This window comes from Salvelinus namaycush, chromosome 23, assembly GCF_016432855.1.
Source record: "Salvelinus namaycush isolate Seneca chromosome 23, SaNama_1.0, whole genome shotgun sequence".
Lineage (NCBI taxonomy): Eukaryota > Metazoa > Chordata > Actinopteri > Salmoniformes > Salmonidae > Salvelinus > Salvelinus namaycush.
Window position 1 is genome coordinate 14,121,732 of NC_052329.1, and position 27,588 is coordinate 14,149,319.

Consider the following 27,588-nt stretch of genomic DNA (forward strand, 5'->3'; position numbering starts at 1 on the left):
GGTAGATCATGGGGCTTGCAACACCAGGGTTGTGGGTTTGATTCCCATGGTGGACCAGTACGAAAATGTACGCACTCACTACTGTAAGCCACTCTGGATAAAAGCGTCGCTAAATGACTAAAACGTAACATGTATAACTATAAGGTTAATCTGTCAGAACTCTGTTGTGTATTTCTGTAGGGTTTAGTACTCGTAGAGAAACATTTTGGCATTTAGAGAGATAAGCCACAGACGGATAGAGATAAGTCAACTAAACGAGATGAATGCATATTTAATAAGATGCTGTTTCACTTAAACCAGGGCACTTGTGTACAGCATGCCTCACAGTACACAATACATCTCTGTAGTTATATAATTTCTTAAGGCCAACCACGGAGGGGGAAGTGCAAGGGCACAGTCCCAATTGAATTTCTATACAGGTGAATCCAATTAGTAGGACATATATGCTTTAAATCTCAGACATTTCAATGAAAAATATCCTGAGGCTACCAAATGAAATACACATTAGCTTAACATAATCAACAGCTTCTTGTCCCCTGGTCTCTCTCTCTCTCTCTCTCTCTCTCTCTCTCTCTCTCTCTCTCTCTCTCTCTCTCTCTCTCTCTCTCTCTCTCTCTCTCTCTCTCTCTCTCTCTCTCTCTCTCTCTCTCTCTCTCTCTCTCTCTCTCTCTCTCTCTCTCTCTCTCTCTCTCTCTCTCTCTCTCTCTCTCTCTCTCTCTCTCTCTCTCTCTCTCTCTCTCTCTCTCTCTCTCTCTCTCTCTCTCTCTATATATATATATATATATATATATATCTATATATATATATGAAACTGGTGCCATTCCTCTCCTGTGCCATCTCTCCCTATCTACATCCAGCAGAGTGACTGACTGTTGACCTGGCTGAAGATGTGACCACTCCAGACTGCCTCTCCTTTCCAGCCTAATGTCTGCCAGCCCAGTGCATTGGATAAGAGACCAGAGAGGAGGTAAGGGGAGAGGATAGGAGGGGAGGTAGAGAGTGGCCTATAAAATTATCACTACATGGGTTTTACTGTCGTCAGTAACCAATAGAAGAAGAGGGAAAATGGGAGGCAATCTCGGCACTTTAGTCAGCCAAGCGTCTCAGATGGTGTGTGTGTGTGTGTAGTCTCACAATGCACCACTCCAACTGTCTGAAGGAGTCCCCTAATTCTCATCTGCTCTCTAGCTCCTGGTGAGAGACCGAGCCTGTTACAAGGCCCAGCCGTGATGGAGTAAGGCCAGCTAGGACGCCTGGAGCCCTATTCTAATAGCCAAAATCCCCATTGCATGTATATATGGCATCATTGCTGCACATAACACTAAAACCTCTAGATCGCACATGTCAACGATCGTTTACTTGAAATGAGTTGTGAGTATTAGCAGCAGGAGCAAAGTAACAGTGGTGAGGGGGAGGAGTGGGATAATAAAGACCTCCCTTAGTCGTTGGGTTTTGCACATGCAAAAGAGATCAATAAAGCAATTAACAAGTCAATCAATGATACAGTCGATTAAATGGCAGTCCATGAGGTATCCCAGAATGTTAAGGGGAGAAGGAAGAACAGTCAGATCCCTGCCTGCCACATCAGAAACCAACCTGATAGGCTGCCGCTTCGATCTGAGCTGGTGGTGCTGAAATCTTGTGATTGGTTGTGTGGCATTCTATTAGACAATCCCTCGGCCAATCGGTAGTCAGGAATGAAAAGGAGTGCTAGTGGGGTTAAAGGGCAAAAATATACAGTGGCATCAGGTGATTGGCTGAAGCACATGCAGAACATGCAGTTAGAGCATCAGGCAAGCAGTGGACATATCTCAATCACCCACACCTCATCTATCTATCTGGACATATCTCAATCACCCACACCTCTTCTATCTATCTGGACATATCTCAATCACCCACACCTCTTCTATCTATCTGGACACATCTCAATCGCCCACACCTCTTCTATCTATCTGGACACATCTCAATCGCCCACACCTCTTCTATCTATCTGGACACATCTCAATCACCCACACCTCTTCTATCTATCTGGACATATCTCAATCACCCACACCTCTTCTATCTATCTGGACATATCTCAATCACCCACACCTCTTCTATCTATCTGGACATATCTCAATCACCCACACCTCTTCTATCTATCTGGACACATCTCAATCACCCACACCTCTTCTATCTATCTGGACACATCTCAATCACCCACACCTCTTCTATCTATCTGGACACATCTCAATCACCGACACCTCTTCTATCTATCTGGACACATCTCAATCACCCACACCTCTTCTATCCACCTGGACATATCTCAATCACACACACCTCTTCTATCTATCTGAACACATCTCAATCACCCACACCTCTTCTATCTATCTGGACACATCTCAATCACCCACACCTCTTCTATCCATCTGGACATATCTCAATCACACACACCTATTCTATCTATCTGAACACATCTCAATCACCCACACCTCTTCTATCTATCTGGACACATCTCAATCACCCACACCTCTTCTATCTATCTGGACACATCTCAATCACCGACACCTCTTCTATCTATCTGGACACATCTCAATCACCCACACCTCTTCTATCCACCTGGACATATCTCAATCACACACACCTCTTCTATCTATCTGGACATATCTCAATCACCCACACCCCTTCTATCTATCTGGACACATCTCAATCACCCACACCTCTTCTATCTATCTGGACATATCTCAATCACCCACACCTCTTCTATCTATCTGGACACATCTCAATCACCCACACCTCTTCTATCTATCTGGACACATCGCAATCACCCACACCTCTTCTATCTATCTGGACACATCTCAATCACCCACACCTCTTCTATCTATCTGGACATATATCAATCATCCACACCTCTTCTATCTATCTGGACATATCTCAATCACCCACACCTCTTCTATCTATCTGGACACATCTCAATCACCCACCTCTCTTCTATCTATCTGGACATATCTCAATCACCCACACCTCTTCTATCCATCTGGACATATCTCAATCATCCACCTCTCTTCTATCTATCTGGACATATCTCAATCACCCACCTCTCTTCTATCTATCTGGACATATCTCAATCACCCACCTCTCTTCTATCTATCTGGACACATCTCAATCACCCACCTCTCTTCTATCTATCTGGACATATCTCAATCACACACACCTCTTCTATCTATCTGGACACATCTCAATCACACACACCTCTTCTATCTATCTGGACATATCTCAATCACCCACACCTCTTCTATCTATCTGGACACATCTCAATCACACGTACCTCTTCTATCTATCTGAACACATCTCAATCACCCACACCTCTTCTATCTATCTGGACATATCTCAATCACAAACACCTCTTCTATCTATCTGGAAACATCTCAATCACCCACATCTCTTCTATCTGAACATATCTCAATCACCCACACCTCTTCTAACTATCTGGACACATCTCAATCACACACACCTCTTCTATCTATCTGGACATATCTCAATCACCCACACCTCTTCTATCTATCTGGAATTATCTCCATCACCCACACCTCTTCTATCCATCTGGACATATCTCAATCACCCACACCTCTTCTATCTATCTGGACACATCTCAATCACACACACATCTTCCATCCATCTGAACACATCCCAATCACACACACCTCTTCTATCTATCTGGACATATCTCAATCACCCACACCTCATCTATCTATCTGGACATATCTCAATCACCCACACCTCATCTATCTATCTGGACACATCTCAATCACCCACACCTATTCTATCTATCTGGACACATCTCAATCACCCACACCTCTTCTATCTATCTGGACATATCTCAATCACCCACCTCTTCTATCTATCTGGACATATCTCAATCACCCACACCTCTTCTATCTATCTGGACATATCTCAATCACCCACACCTCTTCTATCTGGACACATCTCAATCACCCACACCTCTTCTATCTATCTGGACACATCTCAATCACCCACACCTCTTCTATCTATCTGGACACATCTCAATCACCCACACCTCTTCTATCTATCTGGACATATCTCAATCACCCACACCTCTTCTATCTATCTGGACATATCTCAATCACCCACACCTCTTCTATCTATCTGAACACATCTCGATCACCCACACCTCTTCTATCGATCTGGACATATCTCAATCACCCACCTCTCTTCTATCTATCTGGACACATCTCAATCACCCACACCTCTTTTATCTATCTGGACACATCTCAATCACCCACACCTCTTCTATCTATCTGGACATATCTCAATCACCCACACCTCTTCTATCTATCTGGACATATCTCAATCACCCACACCTCTTCTATCTATCTGAACACATCTCGATCACCCACACCTCTTCTATCGATCTGGACATATCTCAATCACCCACACCTCTTCTATCCATCTGGACATATCTCAATCACCCACCTCTCTTCTATCTATCTGGACACATCTCAATCACCCACCTCTCTTCTATCTATCTGGACATATCTCAATCACCCACCTCTCTTCTATCTATCTGGACATATCTCAATCACCCACACCTCTTCTATCTATCTGGACATATCTCAATCACCCACACCTCTTCTATCTATGTGGACATATCTCAATCACCCACACCTCTTCTATCTATCTGAAGACATCTCAATCACTCACACCTCTTCTATCTATCTGGACATATCTCAATCACCCACACCTCTTCTATCCATCTGGGCATATCTCAATCACCCACCTCTCTTCTATCTATCTGGACATATCTCAATCACCCACCTCTCTTCTATCTATCTGGACACATCTCAATCACCCACCTCTCTTCTATCTATCTGGACATATCTCAATCACCCACACCTCTTCTATCTATCTGGACATATCTCAATCACCCACCTCTCTTCTATCTATCTGGACACATCTCAATCACCCACACCTCTTCTATCTATCTGGACACATCTCAATCACCCACACCTCTTCTATCTATCTGGACATATCTCAATCACACAAATTATTTTATCTATCTGGACACATCTCAATCACACACACCTCTTCTAACTATCTGAACACATATCAATCACCCACACCTCTTCTATCCATCTGGACATATCTCAATCACCCACACCTCTTCTAACTATCTGGACATATCTCAATCACACACCTCTTCTATCTATCTGGACATATCTCAATCACCCACACCTCTTCTATCTATCTGGAATTATCTCAATCACCCACACCTCTTCTAACTACCTGGACATATCTCAATCACCCACAGCTCTTCTAACTACCTGGACATATCTCAATCACCCACACCTCTTCTATCTATGTGGACATATCTCAATCACCCACACCTCTTCTATCTATCTGAAGACATCTCAATCACCCACACCTCTTCTATCTATCTGGACATATCTCAATCACCCACACCTCTTCTATCCATCTGGGCATATCTCAATCACCCACCTCTCTTCTATCTATCTGGACACATCTCAATCACCCACCTCTCTTCTATCTATCTGGACATATCTCAATCACCCACACCTCTTCTATCTATCTGGACATATCTCAATCACCCACCTCTCTTCTATCTATCTGGACACATCTCAATCACCCACACCTCTTCTATCTATCTGGACACATCTCAATCACCCACACCTCTTCTATCTATCTGGACATATCTCAATCACACAAATTATTTTATCTATCTGGACACATCTCAATCACACACACCTCTTCTAACTATCTGAACACATATCAATCACCCACACCTCTTCTATCCATCTGGACATATCTCAATCACACACACCTCTTCTATCTATCTGAACACATCTCAATCACCCACACCTCTTCTATCTATCTGAACATATCTCAATCACCCACACCTCTTCTAACTATCTGGACACATCTCAATCACACACACCTCTTCTATCTATCTGGACATATCTCAATCACCCACACCTCTTCTAACTATCTGGACATATCTCAATCACACACCTCTTCTATCTATCTGGACATATCTCAATCACCCACACCTCTTCTATCTATCTGGAATTATCTCAATCACCCACACCTCTTCTAACTACCTGGACATATCTCAATCACCCACACCTCTTCTATCTATCTGGACACATCTCAATCACCCACACCTCTTCTATCTATCTGGACATATCTCAATCACCCACACCTCTTCTATCTATCTGGACACATCTCAATCACACACACCGCTTCTATCTATCTGGACATATCTCAATCACACACACTCTTCTATCTATCTGGACATATCTCAATCACACACACCTCTTCCATCCATCCATCTTGACATTCTCTCCCTCTTTCTCCCTCACCTCCCTCACCCACCCACCCATGGTCAGATTCACTCAGTGAAACATTTAGCCTTTGTTTGTGATGCATAACTTTTTTTAAATATGAGAACATGTTTTATATTGGAAGAAGGCAAATTGATTATTCCTTTATGAGATGGGAGAGAAATCCACTTGTAGCAGGAGCAAGTCATTTATTGTAGCATTTTCTACAAATATAATCACATTTTACTCTTTAAAATAATGCAAGACAGAGAAAAGGATTGGGAATTCAGTTTCTAATAGTTATTACATTATGGGCACATTGTAAAAAATGATATAATGAATCTACTTTAAACCTCTAGAGAATGAGACCATGAATATGTATAAACAGCACCAGCATACTCATTAGTCCTGAAATAGGAAACTCCACAAGGCTTTTAGAAAAGTCTTCTATCAAATCCATTATAATTGAGTTGGATTATTTTCTTAAATATTAGTTGTGCTAAAGAGGATAAGTAATTAGTTAGAACAGAGAGAGGGAAGTAACTTAATCCAAGGCTGGAGGAAACTGGTGCATTATTCTAGCTCCCTAGCCCTTTATCTGGTGTTTATTTAACCTTGGAAAGTGACCAAGACTGGAAAGAGTGAAGTATAGAAATAGTGAGTATTAGAGTACAAACTGCTGTCAGGTCACAGTAAACCTATGGCTTGTAAACAGGTGTCACGACTTCCGCCGAAGTCGGTCCCTCTCCTTGTTCGGGCGGCGGTCGACGTCACCGGCCTTCTAGCCATCACCGATCGACTTTTCATTTTCCATTTGTTTTGTCTTTGTTTTACACACCTGGTTTCAATTCCCCAATTACATGTTAATTATTTAACCCTCTGTTTTCCCCATGGTTTTGGTTTTATGTGTTTCGGTCCTATTGTGTGGGCTTGGTATTACTACATGTATTTGGTAATTTTGAATAAAGTTACTTTTATTACTCATCTCTGCTGTCCTGCGCCTGACTCCTCTGCACCAGTTACACCCAGACCTTTTACAACAGGGGTGAACTGGGGTATCATATGAAACATTCCGTGCTGATCTGTCACTCAGCAGTGATTTGTCCTGGGGTCATACACTCACAGTAGGAGGAGTGTGGCCATGATGGTTAGGGTTAATATAACACACTGTGTCTGTGTGTATGGCCATGTATCATAGGGCTGTGTTGAGCTGAGGGTATTTAGCATGGCAGGGAAATATGAGAAGTCTCAGCCTCTGTGTGACACACACACACACACAGACACACACACACGCACAACCTTCCTCCTTCCAACACACACACACACACACACACACACACACACACACACACACACACACACACACACACACACACACACACACACACACACACACACACACACACACACACACACACACACACACACACACACACACTATCCACTCTATCCACTCACTGTTGTTGCAGGAGTTCTTGTCGGGCAGGGAGTACCCCAGGTTGGCCATCTCCTGTTTGGCCTGGATGGAGGCCTTCCACTGGGCCTCGGGGAGGTCCACAGCCAGCTCATGGATACTACTGGAGTGGAGGATCTGTGTGGTGGCATAGGGGGTGGCTCCCTGGGAGCCCTGGCTGGGGCTGTTGTAGTTAGCCTTGGTGGTGAAGTCTATACTGCTATAGATGGCTCCGTCAGACAGCATGGTGCCGGTCTTATCCCCATTACTACTGGTGTCTGGAGGAGACACAGGGAGAGAGAATAGGGGTCAGTTTAGAAGGCTGTGGTGTGGGCTTCAATGACAAATACTGTATTCACATCAACTATAATCGCATTGTATTTTAATAAAAGGTAGAAAGGTAAAGTGACGTTAAGAGTCATTGATGAACAAGGCTGCATTACAGATCAGGAGTGGAGAGGTGTCTAACTATGCATCAGGTCAGAGTGACCCTGGGTTCAGTCAGGAACTGTCCCCGGGGTGTGAGGGGATTACCCTGAGCAGCTCAACACTTTGACATCAGGTCAGCTCTTAACATCCAGTTAAACATATTCATCTCATTGAAAAATCTATCCCCACTTATTCATGCATTCTAATTCCAGCCACTGACTCCTAACCCTGGGCCCCTCCCCCTCTCTCTCTCTCTCTCAATTCATGGGCTTTATTGGCATGGGAAACATATGTTAACATTGCCAAAGCAAGTGAAGTAGATAAAACAAAAGCGAAATAAACAATAAAAATTGTCACAAAAGTTCCAAAATAATAAAGGCATTTCAAATGTCATATTATGTGTAAATAGTTAAAGTACAAAAGGGAAAATAAATAACATTGTTGTATTTACAATGGTGTTTGTTCTTCACTGGTTGCCCTTTTCTTGTGGCAACAGGTCACAAATGGGAGTGTATAGGTATGGGAGTGTATCAAAATTGGGTTTGTTTTCTAATTCTATGTGGATCTGTGTAATCTGATGGAAATATGTGTCTCTAATATGGTCATACATTTGGCAGGAGGTTAGGAAGTGCCGCCCAGTTTCAACCTCATTTTTTGGGCAGTGTGCACATAGTTTGTCTTCTCTTGAGAGCCAGGTCTGCCTACGGCGGCCTTTCTCAATAGCAAGGCTCTTCTCACGAAGTCTGGCACCTAGTCAAAACAGGGTCTTTCCTATCTCTCCATCTCTTCTCTCTCACCTATCTCTCTCCTTTCTCTCTCCTCTCATCTCTCTCTCTCTCCTCTCTCTCCTTTCTCTCAGCTCTCTCCACTCTTTTCTCTCTCTGCTCTCCCCCAGTCTAATACATATACAGGCCCATAGAGGCTATACTGTTGGACAGGCCCTGATATCTCACCTCCTCGTCCAAAGTTACTAAGGTCATTGGGTCCACCGGAGCCACTGTTGACAGGCAGGCTGGTTGCAGGCCAGGAGTCAGCCAGCCACGGGTAGCCTGGGTCACCGGCATTCAGCAGGCCTGGTCGGCTAGGAGGAAACACAGGGTTGTTAGATATGGACAATATACATAGTGTAGTTAGGAATGGTAATAGGTTATAGTTTTCTATGAATACTGTACGTCTTTGAATAAATCTCTGTTTAGTTTTATAAACAAGGCTCTCGTAAGCGAAAGTCAACCCTCACACTCTATCAAATATGTTACGTGTATTTTTGAATTATGTAAGCATTTCATGTTTCCTGACTAGATTGAGAAATAATGAATAAAACATGACAGGGAATCAGCAGGGAGCCAATATGAAGACATACATTCCAACATATGTTCTAATGCTAGTGTGTGTGTGTGTGTGTGGGGGGGGGTGCGCCTCCAGTACTAATGAGATAATTCAAAGACAGGATGTATGGGCAGTATGTGCCTCTCCCTTAAAGTTGGATTTCCTTCAGGCAACGCCGCTCTGTATCTTTCCTTTCTCTTGCTGTGTCTTTGTCTCACTCTGACTCACAGATATTAATACACACACACACACACACACACACACACACACACACACACACACACACACACACACACACACACACACACACACACACACACACACACACACACACACACACACACACACACACACACATTAATACACACACATGCATTAATACACGCACACATTTAATACAGACACACACATTAATACACACACACATTAATACACACACACACATTAATACACACACATTATTACACACACACACACATTATTACACACACACACATTATTACACACACACACATTATTACACACACACATTATTACACACACACACACACACACATTATTACACACACACATGCATTAATACACACACACACATTAATATACACACACACACACACACATGAATACACACACACATTAATACACACACATTAATACACACACATGCATTAATACACATACACACACAAACACATTAATACACACACACATTAACACACACACACACACACACTGTACACAAACTATACACACAGATACATGTACTGGATAGACACACGTCATTCTCCCTCCCCCACACAGACTCACACATAACCTTGTTCATTAACATCCATTGCTCTCTGCTGTACTATCCCATCAACCCCTTCTGATGATGCCCAAACTGCCCCGGCCTGAGTTGATTAGCTCTCCTCCAGTCCCAGCCCTGAACCCTCTCCCTTTTCCCTCCTCTACCAGGTCAACTTGTGGGCTGCTGCAGCCTGTGGATGGATGGATGTATGGATGGGGGCTGGCTCCATTTAACAGGTGTTGGGAGTCACTCCCACAAGTGTGGGGGCCATAAAAATGTCCCTTTAGGACTTGAACCTGTCACGGGTGACTGCTGGGAGGCCATTAGGGCCACTTTACTGTACAGTCACGTCTCAGCCTCGTTACCACGGGCAACACAGACGGAGCTACTGTAGATGAGAGATGAGAGATGGAGCTAAAATGCCTTTGTGTGTCAGTTCGTTGGTACCACACTAGTTTCCAATGGCTGAACCATAGAGATGGATTCATATTTCATACTGTGTGTATAGTAGTCTAGAAATGTATCAATGTCCAAGGTAAAGACAGGATGTAAAAGCAGTGCTGTTTGTCTACAGAAGCATCTGGCAGAGTGGAATGAGAGGTTGAACTGAGCTGTTCATCGTTCTGTTCAAGGTCTCCACAGCAGCATCAAGCCTTTCTTCTCTTATCCCTGAGAAAAAGCTGGCTGCCGCGGTCTGTCAAACAGGCAGTATCATGTGATCAACCGGATGGCTTCTGCTAGAGGGAAAATGGCACAATAACACCCCACTGCTAGTGCCCTGCAGTCTGTATCCCTGTCTCAGACACGCTCAGTGCTACATCCTAGCACCCTTTAAAGCCGCGCTGTGCCTCCTGCCTAACCGGACTTTTGTCTCTGCTTCAGTGAGGTAACGTGATGTGCTGGCCCTGGGGAGAGGAGGGGGAGGGGAGAGCCCCAGGACATGGCCAGGTAATGGGCGCTCTGCAGTCAGTCTCTCCCTCAGCCACAGAGCCACAGGTTCTAATGAGAAGAGCTGTTCCATGGAGGGGGACACCAAATGAACTGCAGCGCTGCAGAGACAGGAGGGAGGCGGGAGGCCCTGACAAGCTAAGAGCCCTCGCCATGGTTCCTGAATGCCAAAACAGGCCCTCGGGGGCGAAGGAGTCATTCAAATTGATGGCTGTGCATCAGACACTTTTTATAGGGTAATACATCTCAGCCCCTACCACCTCCCCTTCTGTTTCTCACTGGTACATTCCCCCACTCCGCCCCTTTCTTTCTCTCCCCCCAACCCATCTCTTTCTAAACCCCATTTTATTTTATTTTCCCCCCCATATACCTCCTGCTTTCACCCCTCCTTTCCTCCCTCACTCTCAACATCTGTCAGCCTACAGTTTCCTGGCATTTGACAAAGAAATAGAGAAATGGAGAGGAAGGGCCGTGTTCTCTCTTGTCGACTGCACCTACACTGCACCACGGAATACCTTGTATATAGAAAAATACTATACTACTGTCTCAGTACCAGACCTACAGCCCTACACACCCCTAATAACCCCCCACCATGCAGCACGGTGCAGAGAGACCAGAAATACCATTTGGAAGACAAGGTGTTGACACTGGAGATGGCTGCCTCGATAATTAGAATACAAATTATTTATATTGGGAGTATTTGGTATATGGGTTCTATTGGGAGTATTTGGTATGTGGGTTCTATTGGGAGTATTTGGTATGTGGGTTCTATTGGGAGTTTTGGTTGTATGGGTTCTATTGGGAGTATTTGGTATATGGCTGTTGTGACTGTAGGGGGGAACGGTCATACGTCTTCTGGATCCTTGACAAGTTACTTTTAATCATAGTTGAGTTCGGGGATTTATTGCAGCCTTGGCCAAGAAATGATTTGAATTTGTGCTATTTTCCTGTCAGACTTTTTGGCTGTTTGTTGTGAAAGGTAGCAAACCTGAGTAACCACCCAGGATGCCTGACGCGCGACGAGCCATAAACAAGCCAGACCAGAGATATTAATCCCAATGCAACTACATAAATAAGATGTGTTCACGCTCCGCATGCCTACTGCTCAATACTACCCCACTAAAAGCCTGCACATGAAATTACACTTAAGGCATGTTGAAACATGTATTTCCATTTGAGATGTCCGTTCATAGAGGATTCTGTCACTTAGCTCCTGAGTCCCGTGATGTAAAGGAATCTCCATGGCTACAGTGTTGGCAGAACCCGTTGGCAGCAGTGCTTAGTCCACTCTCTATAGATCAGAATCTGCTCTGGCTAAAAGATTGATCAGCGCTGAGATAGTTATTACTAGCTCCTAATTACCATCTCTCTAGTGACAGAGTGAGAAGGAATGGGTCCTTATCGCCTTTTATCATTTTCACATGAGCAACCAAAGTCAAGCCATCCAGGTCTACCAATCTGCAGCCTATTCATATTCCATTAATCATTTATTCTGTGATCGATTAAGTGATTTGTTCAGTCAGGACAATTTGGCAGCAGCCAATGAGGAGCTGGGAACAGACGTGACTCCATTTGCTATTGTCTAATTAATGCAATAAACATCCCAGGTAACACATGAACACATTTCCCTGTGATACTGGGAGGGTCACTCTCACTCTGCAGGGGCAGATGGGGAAGCTGCAACATCTGGGCTTTGATGTGACCATAGTGACCAGGATCAGGGCTTTGATGTGACCATAGTGACCAGGATCAGGGCTTTGATGTGACCACAGTGACCAGGATCAGGGCTTTGATGTGACCATAGTGACCAGGATCAGGGCTTTGATGTGACCACAGTGACCAGGATCAGGGCTTTGATGTGACCACAGTGACCAGGATCAGGGCTTTGATGTGACCACAGTGACCAGGATCAGGGCTTTGATGTGACCACAGTGACCAGGATTAGGGCTTTGATGTGACCAGGATCAAGGCTTTCTGCTACTGTAGAAGCAGAGCTAGCTCCCGACTTAGTGCATCCTACCACTCTGGTGCTGTGTAGAAATGTCTCCCCCACTATGTCCTACCACTCTGGTGCTGTGTAGAAATGTCTCCCCCACTATGTCCTACCACTCTGGTGCTGTGTAGAAATGTCTCCCCCACTATGTCCTACCACTCTGGTGCTGTGTAGAAATGTCTCCCCCACTATGTCCTACCACTCTGGTGCTGTGTAGAAATGTCTCCCCCACTATGTCCTACCACTCTGGTGCTGTGTAGAAATGTCTCCCCCACTATGTCCTACCACTCTGGTGCTGTGTAGAAATGTCTCCCCCACTATGTCCTACCACTCTGGTGCTGTGTAGAAATGTCTCCCCCACTATGTCCTACCACTCTGGTGCTGTGTAGAAATGTCTCCCCCACTATGTCCTACCACTCTGGTGCTGTGTAGAAATATCTCCCCCACTATGTCCTACCACTCTGGTGCTGTGTAGAAATGTCTCCCCCACTATGTCCTACCACTCTGGTGCTGTGTAGAAATATCTCCCCCACTATGTCCTACCACTCTGGTGCTGTGTAGAAATGTCTCCCCCACTATGTCCTACCACTCTGGTGCTGTGTAGAAATGTCTCCCCCACTATGTCCTACCACTCTGGTGCTGTGTAGAAATGTCTCCCCCACTATGTCCTACCACTCTGGTGCTGTGTAGAAATGTCTCCCCCACTATGTCCTACCACTCTGGTGCTGTGTAGAAATGTCTCCCCCACTATGTCCTACCACTCTGGTGCTGTGTAGAAATGTCTCCCCCACTATGTCCTACCACTCTGGTGCTGTGTAGAAATGTCTCCCCCACTATGTCCTACCACTCTGGTGCTGTGTAGAAATGTCTCCCCCACTATGTCCTACCACTCTGGTGCTGTGTAGAAATGTCTCCCCCACTATGTCCTACCACTCTGGTGCTGTGTAGAAATGTCTCCCCCACTATGTCCTACCACTCTGGTGCTGTGTAGAAATGTCTCCCCCACTATGTCCTACCACTCTGGTGCTGTGTAGAAATGTCTCCCCCACTATGTCCTACCACTCTGGTGCTGTGTAGAAATGTCTCCCCCACTATGTCCTACCACTCTGGTGCTGTGTAGAAATGTCTCCCCCACTGACTTAAGCTATAGCAAATATAGTGCCACAGATACAGACCCCTCCAATCCCATCCGCCGGGGTGAGAATCAGAACCACTTATGTGGAAAATTGAAGGAAAAACACTACAGCAAAAAATAGATGAGAAAAGACATGGCAAGTGGCGTGGTTAATTCTTTGAGTGCTTGCTAGCGGCTCTCGCAGAACTATGGGCAGCATGCACATCGACACACTATACACACTATACACACACACACACACACACACACAGGCACACACATAAACACACAGACAATATACACACAAACAGAAAAACTAAGTCACATACAGATACACAAAGTAGACTAAATACTGGAAAAACACACTCAGACAAACAGACTCTGAACTAGTTTAGAATCTCAGATGGAGTGTGTGAGCTCTGTGTGGATTTACCTATTTACTCAGGTGTGATAGAGCAGTAGACAGACAGAAGCGCTGGCTTCTCTGGGGAGCCTCCTGAATCCCTACAAAGGCTCAGTAACTGGTGTCATTGAGATGGGCCCCACTCTCTGTAACCCCTCTCTCACACACACACACACACACACACACACACACACACACACACACACACACACACACACACACACACACACACACACACACACACACACACACACACACACACACACACACACACACACACACACACACACACAGACAGAGCGAGCAGGCTGTGTGGGGTGCAGCAGGGGTACCGCCACACCTCTCCCCTGGGTAATTATTTGTACATTATTACATGTGCTCGGATCCCAGTCGCCTTGGCAAAGTGACAGGCAAATTTATCACTCCAGGGGGCTTCTGGGTTGCCGGCAGGGGAAGATAAATGATAAAATAAAAGCACTCTCTGCTTAAATTGTTTCTGCTAATTCTGTTGAGGAGATTTATGAGTCTGTCTATTGATGCGTGAACGGAGATGTGTTAGGAATGTATGTTTGCACACAGGTCTGTGTGCGACGTAAACACGCAGGTAGGGCCTCTCAGTGATCTATAGATCCATCAGTCATCTATCAGCGTTCGAGCAGGCTTGCTCAGTGCAGTGAAGACATAATGCATATTTTATGAAGATGAGCCAAGGGCACTATAGTGAAGATGTGTAGAGCCTAGGATAGAGGTTAGCACAGCTTTAGATGCAGGTTGTTGATAATAATACCATTGAGATAGCCTAATGTTATAGTCTAATCATATTCACCTTATTTAACCCTTGTGGGGTGTTCGGGTCTGTGGGACCAATTTTCTATGTTTACTAAAACAAACAAGCATTATTTTTTACAACCTGAGACTCATTGGCCTTGGCTCATTTTCTGTGAAGAACATGTAAAATAACACATTTTCATTGAGTGCCCACTATGCACCCCCCTACACATTTATATTACAGTGGACCCGAACACCACAAAAATAATCTCTGCTCTTGTCATCTGGATGGCATTGAACCCAGATTGGACCAGAGGAAAGCTCCGGAGGAGACGGCTCTTTCTCGATGAGCTGGGCAAGGCATTGGTAAGACCTCCAATCCAGAGGAGGGAACATATCCCAAGGACCCAAGCTTCTGCAGCCATCCTGAGGAGGATTCAGGAGGTAGATGCTGGTGCGCCATCCGCCCGACCCACAGAACCAACAACACCAATACCTGAAGTGAGTGTGAGTGATGTTGTTGCATGTGTGTATGTCTGACTCTCCTACCTTGGCCTGCTGTAACTATATATGTGAGTGAGTGAGATGTGTCTGACTCTCCTACCTTGGCCTGCTCTAACAATATATGTGAGTGAGTGAGATGTTAGTAAAATTCCTGAACTAAGTGTTTTCATCATTCTAGATTGCAGCCGGTAGCAACAAGAAGAACCGATGTAATGTTTGTGGACCCACGAAGGACAGGAAGACACAGTACACATGCATCGAGTGCAATAAATACATTTGCAACACACACACAGTAAAACTCTGTTCGTTGCGGCTCATTTATAATTTCCATTAAATACAGTATGTAAATTTGTATTACAGTATGTAAATTTGTATTACAAAAGAATAGTGCTTTTATTGATAAATGTGATCTAGCAGAGGTAAATGGCAAATTTGAACCATATACGTCTATATTGCTTGTAATTGATATAAGTCAACATCTAAGTATTAAGTATTTTTACGCAAATTGTTATGGCTGTTTTGTTTTAAAAACCCACTAATATTGTGGGTCCATCAGACCTGCGATCATTGGGTGAGTAACAAAAACATGAACACCACACAAGGGTTAATAACCCGGAAACAAAACAATGTCAGAACGTTCTGTTTGATGGAGGTCTTCCTTTGTGACCTTCTTTCCGTTTTGCGCACGTTAGCTAGCTATCTCAAAATGTTGTGGGATCATACCAAGAAAAATATTTCAGTCAAATGGCAAGTCTGTGCCACATCCACAGATTATTCAAGAGTGGGAGGACGATATAAGAAATGGCCACAAAACGTCACAAACAAACCAACGAAGACATCGTCAATTATTTCATATTGTCTCTCGGTGTTGTTAGGATTTATGTTTATGCACTATAGCCCGCTACCATATTGTCTCTCAGTGTTGTTAGGATTTATGTTTATGCACTATAGCCCGCTACCATATTGTCTCTCAGTGTTGTTAGGATTTATGTTTATGCACTATAGCCCGCTACCATATTGTCTCTCAGTGTTGTTAGGATTTATGTTTATGCACTATAGCCCGCTACCATATTGTCTCTCAGTGTTGTTAGGATTTATGTTTATGCACTATAGCCCGCTACCATATTGTCTCTCAGTGTTGTTAGGATTTATGTTTATGCACTATAGCCCGCTACCATATTGTCTCTCAGTGTTGTTAGGATTTATGTTTATGCACTATAGCCCGCTACCATATTGTCTCTCAGTGTTGTTAGGATTTATGTTTATGCACTATAGCCCGCTACCATATTGTCTCTCAGTGTTGTTAGGATTTATGTTTATGCACTATAGCCCGCTACCATATTGTCTCTCAGTGTTGTTAGGATTTATGTTTATGCACTATAGCCCGCTACCATATTGTCTCTCAGTGTTGTTAGGATTTATGTTTATGCACTATAGCCCGCTACCATATTGTCTCTCAGTGTTGTTAGGATTTATGTTTATGCACTATAGCCCGCTACCATATTGTCTCTCAGTGTTGTTAGGATTTATGTTTATGCACTATAGCCCGCTACCATATTGTCTCTCAGTGTTGTTAGGATTTATGTTTATGCACTATAGCCCGCTACCATATTGTCTCTCAGTGTTGTTAGGATTTATGTTTATGCACTATAGCCCGCTACCATATTGTTTGAAGATGAATATTGTTTTGTTACACACACACACAAACAATGCAGATGTATGTGTGTAAAGACTGACCAACATAGAGTGACAGGCCATAAAAGCTGTGGTCAATCTGGAGAGGGGAGGGGTGCATATCTCTAGGCCAACCAGGGAGGGTAGGACACTGGACAATACCATATTAGGAACTGTTTGAGTGTAGAATCGACGGGGAGACACAAGACGGATCTAATCTCCCCAACAACCAGATGCGGACAGAGGAGAGCACCAAGGGACTTGGACAAGTCCGAGTGCCAGCATAGGCTGGGCAAAGTTTAAACCGCGCTCAGCCTCTACTGTGATAGGCCAACGGACGGGTTGGAACTAAAGCTGTCATAGTATAAAAACTGTTGTTTGAGCACATTCCACATTTCTCTGTTTAACCCTGCACGGTGATACAGCGAACCCGTATATACGAAAATTGCATTTGCCATTTATTGTTTGCGTTAATTAAACATAATTAAAGAAAGTTATCAGACCTTGCTTTTTATTTATCCTGATACCGGATTTGATTAACACAGTGCTCACAGTGTGGATGGGTCAGAGATGAGGAGATACAAAAGTACAGATGAATATAAATACCTCCACAGCGGCAAAGTTAGACGCTTGCTTATTCACTGTCTTGAGGATGACAACCTGGTGTTCCTCAAAGCAGATGTCCAGCTCAGTCAAAGCAAAACACACCATCATTCTGCCTGGATTCTTGTATCTTCAGTCAGCACGGTGGAGACTGCAGGGTGTTCTTGTGTTCCAAGGCAGAGGAAGTCTTGTAGTCATTAAGCTGTAATACTATGGAAGGTAGCTAGCTCGCTGGCGTTTTCTTTATCATAACTTGCCCTTTCTATGACTGATATGTTTGATGTTAGCTAGTTACTTAGCTAGCTGGCTAATTGTGATGATACCATATCACTGACCAGAACTGATAACGTTAACTAGTACAGTATGCCCACGCGATTCTTGGTTTCAACGGCTCATTGTGTAGTATATCAGCCTAATCTCGAATGGCAATGAGGTAGGTACAGAATCTGGGTGAATTTTACAATCAAATAGGAAATTACCAACACAACCTAAACCTACTAGTTAAAAGGGAACTGTGTAAAATAGTAAACTGTGAATACCATGTAAACTAGTGTTCTGTACTGTAATTGACTATTATAACAGTAGTGTTTTGTTGGCGGTGCAGAATGCTGTGTATGGAGGATGACAGGGGTGTTCTGTACTGTAATTGACTATTATAACAGTAGTGTTTTGTTGGCGGTGCAGAATGCTGTGTATAGAGGATGACAGGAGTGTTCTGTACTGTAATTGACTATTATAACAGTAGTGTTTTGTTGGCAGTGCAGAATGCTGTGTATGGAGGATGACAGGGGTGTTCTGTACTGTAATTGACTATTATAACAGCAGTGTTTTGTTGGCAGTGCAGAATGCTGTGTATAGAGGATGACAGGAGTGTTCTGTACTGTAATTGACTATTATAACAGTAGTGTTTTGTTGGCGGTGCAGAATGCTGTGTATGGAGGATGACAGGGGTGTTCTGTACTGTAATTGACTATTATAACAGCAGTGTTTTGTTGGCAGTGCAGAATGCTGTGTATGGAGGATGACAGGAGTGTTCTGTACTGTAATTGACTATTATAACAGCAGTGTTTTGTTGGCAGTGCAGAATGCTGTGTATGGAGGATGACAGGGGTGTTCTGTACTGTAATTGACTATTATAACAGCAGTGTTTTGTTGGCAGTGCAGAATGCTGTGTATAGAGGATGACAGGGGTGTTCTGTACTGTAATTGACTATTATAACAGTAGTGTTTTGTTGGCGGTGCAGAATGCTGTGTATAGAGGATGACAGGGGTGTTCTGTACTGTAATTGACTATTATAACAGCAGTGTTTTGTTGGCGGTGCAGAATGCTGTGTATAGAGGATGACAGGAGTGTTCTGTACTGTAATTGACTATTATAACAGCAGTGTTTTGTTGGCAGTGCAGAATGCTGTGTATAGAGGATGACAGGAGTGTTCTGTACTGTAATTGACTATTATAACAGCAGTGTTTTGTTGGCAGTGCAGAATGCTGTGTATAGAGGATGACAGGGGTGTTCTGTACTGTAATTGACTATTATAACAGCAGTGTTTTGTTGGCGGTGCAGAATGCTGTGTATGGAGGATGACAGGGGTGTTCTGTACAGATTAACATTGCCAGTGGAACTCTGCGACGCAGCGGAATTTATCTCCAAAAAGGTTTAGCAAGATCTGTTTCAAACGTCACAAACAAAGTGAAGAGTTCTCTGACAGCACCCCGGCCACATCTCCATCTCTACATCCAAATCCTGCGTACCACTCCCACAATGCACTTAAGAAGAGTTTGGAAGGGGTCAAGGTTCGAGTAGGGAGCTTTCTGCACAAGTACATCAAAGCTAAACCAAACAGTCATCAAGTTCCAGCAGCAGCCGCACAGCTACATCAGCCTCATGGTGAACACGGCATGAACCATGCAGTGTAAGAACTGCTTGACATTTATGTTAAGCTGGAGGAGTATAAATGAGCCAGCTTGGAGGACTTCACTAATGCACAGAGTGCCTCCCGATCGGGGTATGACGCGCGTAAACTTCCCACCACTGCTAGCTCAGCAAAGAAGGTTCCTGTGCGCATCTCAACATATCCCGACAACTTTGTGCGGTAGCATTTCTTCCCCCGGTTCCATGGGAACTCAGCAACCACATATGGCAAGGAGAATGAGCAGGTGGCCTACACATGGCTGGAGAGCTGTGGGATTAGTCTGGAGAGTAGAGGCACAGTAGTGAGTGTCAAGGAGACATGGCTTTCTGCAAGCCCAGATGGAGTGTTAAACTCTCAAGAACTTCTAGAAATCAAATGTCCTGTTCTGAGTAAGAAGTGTGAGTCTCTGACTGCACTGTTCTCTGGCAAACTCACCGATGTGAAGCTGGTGGATGGGGTTCCTTAGCGGCAACCTAATGGAGCCCGTGGCATGCAAATGGGCATGCTCTGCACAGGACTGGAGAGATGCAAACTGCTGATCTGGGGTCCATCCGAGCAGGTTGTTATTGATGTTAAGTTCTGATGTGCTGATGTTATCCCTAAACTGAAGGCATTTTATTTCACACATTTGCTGCCAAGGATAGTAGATGAGTTCCAGTCAGGTAGACGAACTCTGTGCTCCAATTATGTTCATCTATGTGGTATCAAGGCTCGGGGCCTAATACTTTGTGTTTTGAAATAGTTGTGCCTTGTAAAGCTCTCTCTGTCAGCTCTACTTTATTATCTAAGCATAACTCTTAATTGACGTGGTTTTGTTGTCTTGGACAGTTTTTTATATCTTGCCTTGTACAGCTCTCTTCATACAAGTCTATCTAATGCCTACAGATAACTCCTTATGATTTATGAATATTTTAATTGTACCTTGTATGGCTCTTTATTTTCATATGGCACTTCATGAACTTACCTAAGCATACCGTAACTCATCTTGCACTTGGCAAATTATGGTGTTCATGAAAATGCTATGAAATTCAACTTACTTGACATTTTCTTTGATACTTAACATTTTGAAATGAAGGACGAGGAGACATGTCTAAGGGTTTCAAATGTGTTTTCAGTTTGATTCTGGGTTTGGTTTTCAAGGGCACAAATTGAGAAAACAGTGTGGCACTTGATAAACAGTTGTCTTCCCTCTTGGTCTGCTAGAGACATTTTGATGTTGAAAAAAATGTATTTTAAATTTTTAAATAATATTTTAAACAGCACCTATTGGATGCCTGTAATTATCAGGAACAGGCAAAGCTACAGTATATTTAAAATGTATGAACATTAAAATTATTCAGATTAAATAGGAAACTATATATACAGTTGAAGTCGGAAGTTTACATACACCTTAGCCAAATACATTTAAACTCAGTTTTTCACAATTCCTGACATGTAATCCTAGTAAAAATCTATTTTAGGTCAGTTAGGATCACCACTTTATTTTAATTAAGAATGTGAAATGCCAGAATAATAGTAGAGAGAATGATTTATTTCAACTTTCATTTCTTTCATCACATTCCCAATGGGTCAGAAGTTTACATACACTCAATTAGTATACACTCAATGGTAGCATTGCCTTTAAATTCTTTAACTTGGGTCAAATGTTTCGGGTAGCCTTCCACAAACTTCCCACAATAAGTTGGGTGAATTTTGGCCCATTCCTCCTGACAGAGCTGGTGTAACTGAGTCAGGTTTGTAGGCCTCCTTGCTTGCACATGCTTTTTCAGATCTGCCCACAAACTTTCTATAGGATTGAGGTCAGGGCTTTGTGATGGCCACTCCAATACCTACACTTGTTGTCCTCAAGCCATTTTGCCACAACTTTGGAAGTATGCTTGGGGTCAATGTCCATTTGGAAGACCCATTTGCGATCAAGCTTTAACTTCCTGACTGATGTCTTGAGATGTTGCTTCAATATATCCACATATTTTTTCACACCAAAGTACGTTCATCTCAAGTAGACAGAAAGCGTCTCCTTCCTGAGCGGTATGGCGGCTGTGTGGTCCCATGGTGTTTATACTTGCGGACTATTGTTTGTACAGATGAACGTGGTACCTTCAGGTGTTTGGAAATTGCCTTGGCTGATTTCTTTTGATTTTCCCATGTTGTCAAGCAAAGTGGCACTGGTTTGAAGGTAGGCCTTGAAATACATCCACAGGTACACCTCCAATTGACTCAAATAATGTCAATTAGCCTATCAGAAGCTTCTAAAGCCATGACATCATTTTCTGGAATTTTCCAAGCTGTTTAAAGGCACAGTCAACTTAGTGTATGTAAACTTCTGACCCACTGGAATTGTGATACGGTAAGTTTTAAGTGAAATAATCTGTCTGTAAACAATTGTTGGAAAAATTACTTGTCATGCACAAAGTAGATGTCCTAATCGACTTGCCAAAACTATAGTTTGTTAACAAGACATTTGTGGAGTGGTTGTAAAACAAGTTTTAATGACTCCAACCTAAGTGTATGTAAACTTCCGACTTCAACTGTATATACCAATATCTAATGTGGATGAAATTATAGTGTATAAAGTTACATTTCAGATTCATGAACATTCTCACTGCTCACTCTGCATCCTCATGGATGATCTCACCCTGCATGTTAACAAATGCTGCACAGAGTCTAAGGACTTTGTCCATTTTGTGTGTCAGGTTGATGGGAACAGTCTGGGAGAGGATTTTTAACACCTTGAGTCGTCTGATAACTCTCTCAACATGTATAGGTACATTAGCTATCCTTCTCATGCTTGTGACATCCTCATCAGACAGCTGCTCTCCTTTCTGAGTGAAGGCTGGTATGGCAAGGTTTACCTTCCTCTCATACAGCAGATCTCGGATGGAGAAGCCCCTGTCTGCCATAACTTCTATGCCAGGCCTAAGGTATTCCAGGAAGCCAGAGTTTGGGTGATGAACTTGTCACTGCATCTGTCTCCATATGCAGGAGAAATGAACATAGCGAGGATGAAGCAATGACAACCAAATACTGTAGAGCAGGTATTCCCAAACTGGGATACGCGTACCCCCAGGGGAACGCGGAATGCAATCGGATGTACCCAAATAAAAATGTGATTCACATAAATATATATATATTTTTTTTTCTCCAACATTTTTATTTTGCGTACATCCCACAACAGGGCAATACATTTGGCTGAGGTTTTTTTCTCGCCTGAGTAGCCTCGTTTCACTGCCAAAAATAAAATTAAACCATCTAGTGTTCAGGGAAATAACAACACAATGTCAAATACAGGTAACCTAGTCAAATAATTAACATCCAATCACATTAACCGTTACTCTCTCGCAGGAATTCCACTAACGGTCCATATGTAGCCAAACTGTTTGCTCGAAAATTGATAAATGGCTAAAAAAAGTAAGGCCCGCGTCCATAGAGACACATACCATCTCTACTGGTAGTACTGCTACTACCAGCAGTACTACACCTGCATCTGTCGATGACACAAGTGGTTCTGCTTCCATGAGCACATCCAATGCTAGCATCAGTCATTCTACATTTGTTGTTAGCCCAGCTAGCAAGGACACTGACAGTTGTGAATCTGATGCAGCCGAAGAGCTACTGCCCCCTTACCCGGGGAAGCACCGAACAACAGACAGGGACGTTGGACCATCGAAGAGGCGCAAATAGGATGAGAACTACATTGATTTGTGGTTAACTTATATTGGGAGTAGTGCCTTTCCTCAGCCACAGTGTGTTATATGTGCAAATGCACAATATCACAACTCGATGAAACCGCAGACATTTAGAAACAAAACATGCCAATTTGAAAAATAAGCCAAGGGAGTTTTTTGTGCGAGAATTAAGATGACTTTCGAGGAGTAAGACATTTATAAATGCAGATACCATTAATAAGAAAGGGCTAGAAGCATCTTATATGGTGAGCTACTGAGTGGCTAGCACAGGCAAGCCCCATAAAATTGTGGAGGACTTCATTCTTCCTGCTGCCGCGGATATGGCTGGGACAATGCTGGGGGAAAAGGCCCAAAAAACTATACAGACAATGCCTTTATCAAATAACACTGTTTCACGATGCATCAGTGACATGGCAGGAGATGTTTTGAAACAATTACTGCTTTGCATAAAAGCCAGTGAATTATATGTGTTGCAGCTGGATGAATCAACAGACGTGGGGACCTGGCACAGCTCCTGGTATATGCCCATTATGTTAATGGGGGGTCAATTAAGGAAGACATCCTCTTCTGCAAAACCACTGGAAACCAGGACAACAGGGGAGGATATTTTTTAAGTAGTGGACAGCTTTGTGACATCAAATGAACTTTGGTGGTCAAGATGTGTTGGTATCTGTACTGATGGCACAAAAGCCATGACAGGGAGACATAGTGGAGTGGTAACGCGCGTGCAAGCAGTTGCTCCCGACGCCACTTGGGTACACTGCTGCATCCACCAAGAGGCTCTTGCTGCCAAGGGAATGCCTGACAGCTTGAAAGACGTTTTGGACACTACAATGAAAATGGTTAACTTTGTTAAAGCAAGGCCTCTGAACTCTTGTGTATTTTCTGCACTATGCAATGATATTGGCAGCAACCATGTAGCGCTATTACAACATACAGAAGTGCGCTGGTTATCAAGGGGCAAAGTATTGACATGCTTTTTTTAATCGAGAGACGAGCTTAAAGTTTTCTTTACTGACCATAATTTTCACTTGTCTGACCGCTTGCATGATGACGAGTTTCTCATATGACGGCCCTACCTGGATGATGTTTTTTGTCACCTGAATGATCTGAATCTAGGATTACAGGGACTCTGCAACTATATTCAATGTGCGGAACAAAATTGAGGCTATGATTAAAAAGTTGGAGCTCTTCTCTGTCTGCATTAACAAGGACAGCACACAGGCCTTTCCATCATTGTATGATTTTTGTGTGCAAATGAACTCAAGCTTACGGACAATGTCAAATGTGATATAGCGAAGCACATGAGTGATTTGGGTGCGCAATTACGCAGGTACTTCCCGAAACGGATGAAAAAAAACAACTGGATTCATTATCCTTTTCATGCCCTGCCTCCAGTACACTTACCGATATCTGAACAAGAGAGCCTCATCGAAATTGCAACAAGCGGATTTGTGAAAATTTTGTTTAGTCAAAAGCCACTGACAGATTTCTGGATTGGGCCGCGCTTAGAGTATCCTGCCTTGGCAAATAGCGCAAATCGCGCTTTTTAAGGATCGGCGTTCCATCAAGTTGTAAATTGTAAAGTTGTAAATCATGCAGCGCGTTATATCAAGTTCACAGATTTTAGAGAAACAACAAATGTCGGTACATATAAGTGTCTTATATCGGCTGAAAGCTTAAATTCTTGTTAATAGAACTGCACTGTCCAATTTACAGTAGCCATTACTGCGAAAAAAATGCCATGCTATTGTTTGAGGAGAGAACCTAACAACAAAACACTTTTTTCACCACGATAGGTTTGATAAATTCATCTCTGAAGGTGAAATGTGTACTTACATTCTGAAATATTGCTCTGATTTATAATCCAAAGAGTCCCAGAGATAACATGAAGTGTTGTTTTGTTAGGTAAAATCCTTTTTCATATCCTAAAAAGGTCCATATAGCACGTGCGATCGATTTTGTATTTCCACTCGTTCAATTTGCAAAGAAAGGAATCAGTGAAAATCTCACCCTAGACGTTTTTTTAACGAGTCAAATCACGTTCGTATGTATTCCTCAGAGATCCTAGAAGGTAACAAGACTTCACTATATCATTAGGGGTGTAGTATATCCTATAGGACACCATATTTGGTCAGAGAGCGACGCCTTCATGGCACACCGGTGACGCGGGCGGCCATCACTTGAAGGACTGTATCTTTGTCAAATAAGCACCAATCGGGGTCAAACAAAGCTAGCTAGATAGCCAATGAGCTGGGCTTTACGGGCGTATCCGGAAACCAGGTCTCGGTAGCAAAATGTAGGCGCTAACCTTTTGCGACAGCATGCCTTTTCCTTTTGGACACAACGTATAAGAATATTCAGAGTTATGAAAACTGGTTGTTTTGCAAATGTTGAACTTATAATATGGCTACTAATACTTGGAAAGCTAAATCAAAGTATACAGATTTGATGATATTCTTGCAGAAAAATAGAATATGAATGCGAATGTCTCATTCACGATTTGCCCAAATGTACCTGGGGACTTGACACTACAAGTCTTGTTGTTCACTCATTTTTCAAGTTATCTATCTGAAACTTTGCACATACACTGCTGCCATCTTGTGGACACTATCGGAATTACAACCAGAGTGATGGCTATAACTATGACCTTTCTCTTGCATTTCAAAGATGGTGGTAGAAAAATACCAGTTATTTTTTTCTTTGCATTTTCTTCTACCAGATCTATTGTGTTATATTCTTCTATATTCAATTCACATTTGAATATAGATATGCATATCCTTGCTTCAGGGCCTGAGCTACAGGCAGTTAGATTTGGGTATGTCATTTAGGCGAAAATTGTAAAAAAGGAGGCTATCCCTAAGAATTAAGACACTGCTGCCCTTTGCAACCACATACCTATGTGAGAGTGGATTCTAGGCCCTCACTAGCATGAAAACTAAATACAGGCACAGACTGTGTGTGTGGGAAAATTATTTAAGACTGAGACTCCCGCCAATACAACCCAATATTGCAGAGGTATACGCCTCCTTTCAAGCACACCCTTCTCATTAACCTGTGGTGAGTTATGCACAATTTTCGATTGACAAATAAAGTTTTATATGTAAGATGGCTAAATAAAGAACAAAATTATTGATTATTATGACATTATTATTTTTGCCTGGTCCTATAAAAGATCTTTGGCACTTCCCATGAGCCAGGTTGTGACAAAAACTCACACTGATTCTTATGTTTACTAAATGTATCGTATAGTATGTGTGTGGCAGGCTTACAATGATGGCAAAAAACAAAATTTGAGTGTGAGCTGACCCTGGAGTACGCAGCTGGAGGTTGAATGTTTGAAGGGGTACGGGACTATAAAAAGTTTGGGAACCACTGCTGTAGAGTATTGCTCGAATAATAGTGGCTGTATGACTCCCATCTGGAATGGAGATTGTGTGCTTTCTGAAGAGTATTTTCAGAGCAGTCGACGATGCAAGTGGTGTTGGGGAACTTCTCTTTGAAGCACTGAGGTATTGTGTTCTCGATTGTCTCCCTCGGCAGCCATAGAATGTAGATCCTTATGTGCTCCTCCATTGTGTCAATCCAGTAGGAAAGGATTCTGCTCACTACTCCCTGGGACACAGCAAAGCCTTCAGCAAGATCACCC

The 27,588-nt window shown here is 43.2% G+C and overlaps 1 protein-coding gene across 2 annotated transcripts in view; it reads right to left on the reverse strand.

The window, feature by feature from the left end:
• Positions 1-27,588, reverse strand: part of robo2 (roundabout, axon guidance receptor, homolog 2 (Drosophila)) — a 134,647-nt gene that overhangs the window by 27,764 nt on the left and 79,295 nt on the right. For both annotated transcript variants that reach the window (XM_038961080.1, XM_038961081.1), the window contains 2 exons: positions 9,174-9,301; positions 7,797-8,069 (listed from right to left, as the gene is read on the reverse strand). In XM_038961080.1, the coding sequence (XP_038817008.1) occupies positions 7,797-8,069; positions 9,174-9,301 (401 nt within the window). The remainder of the gene's footprint in view (positions 1-7,796; positions 8,070-9,173; positions 9,302-27,588) is intronic.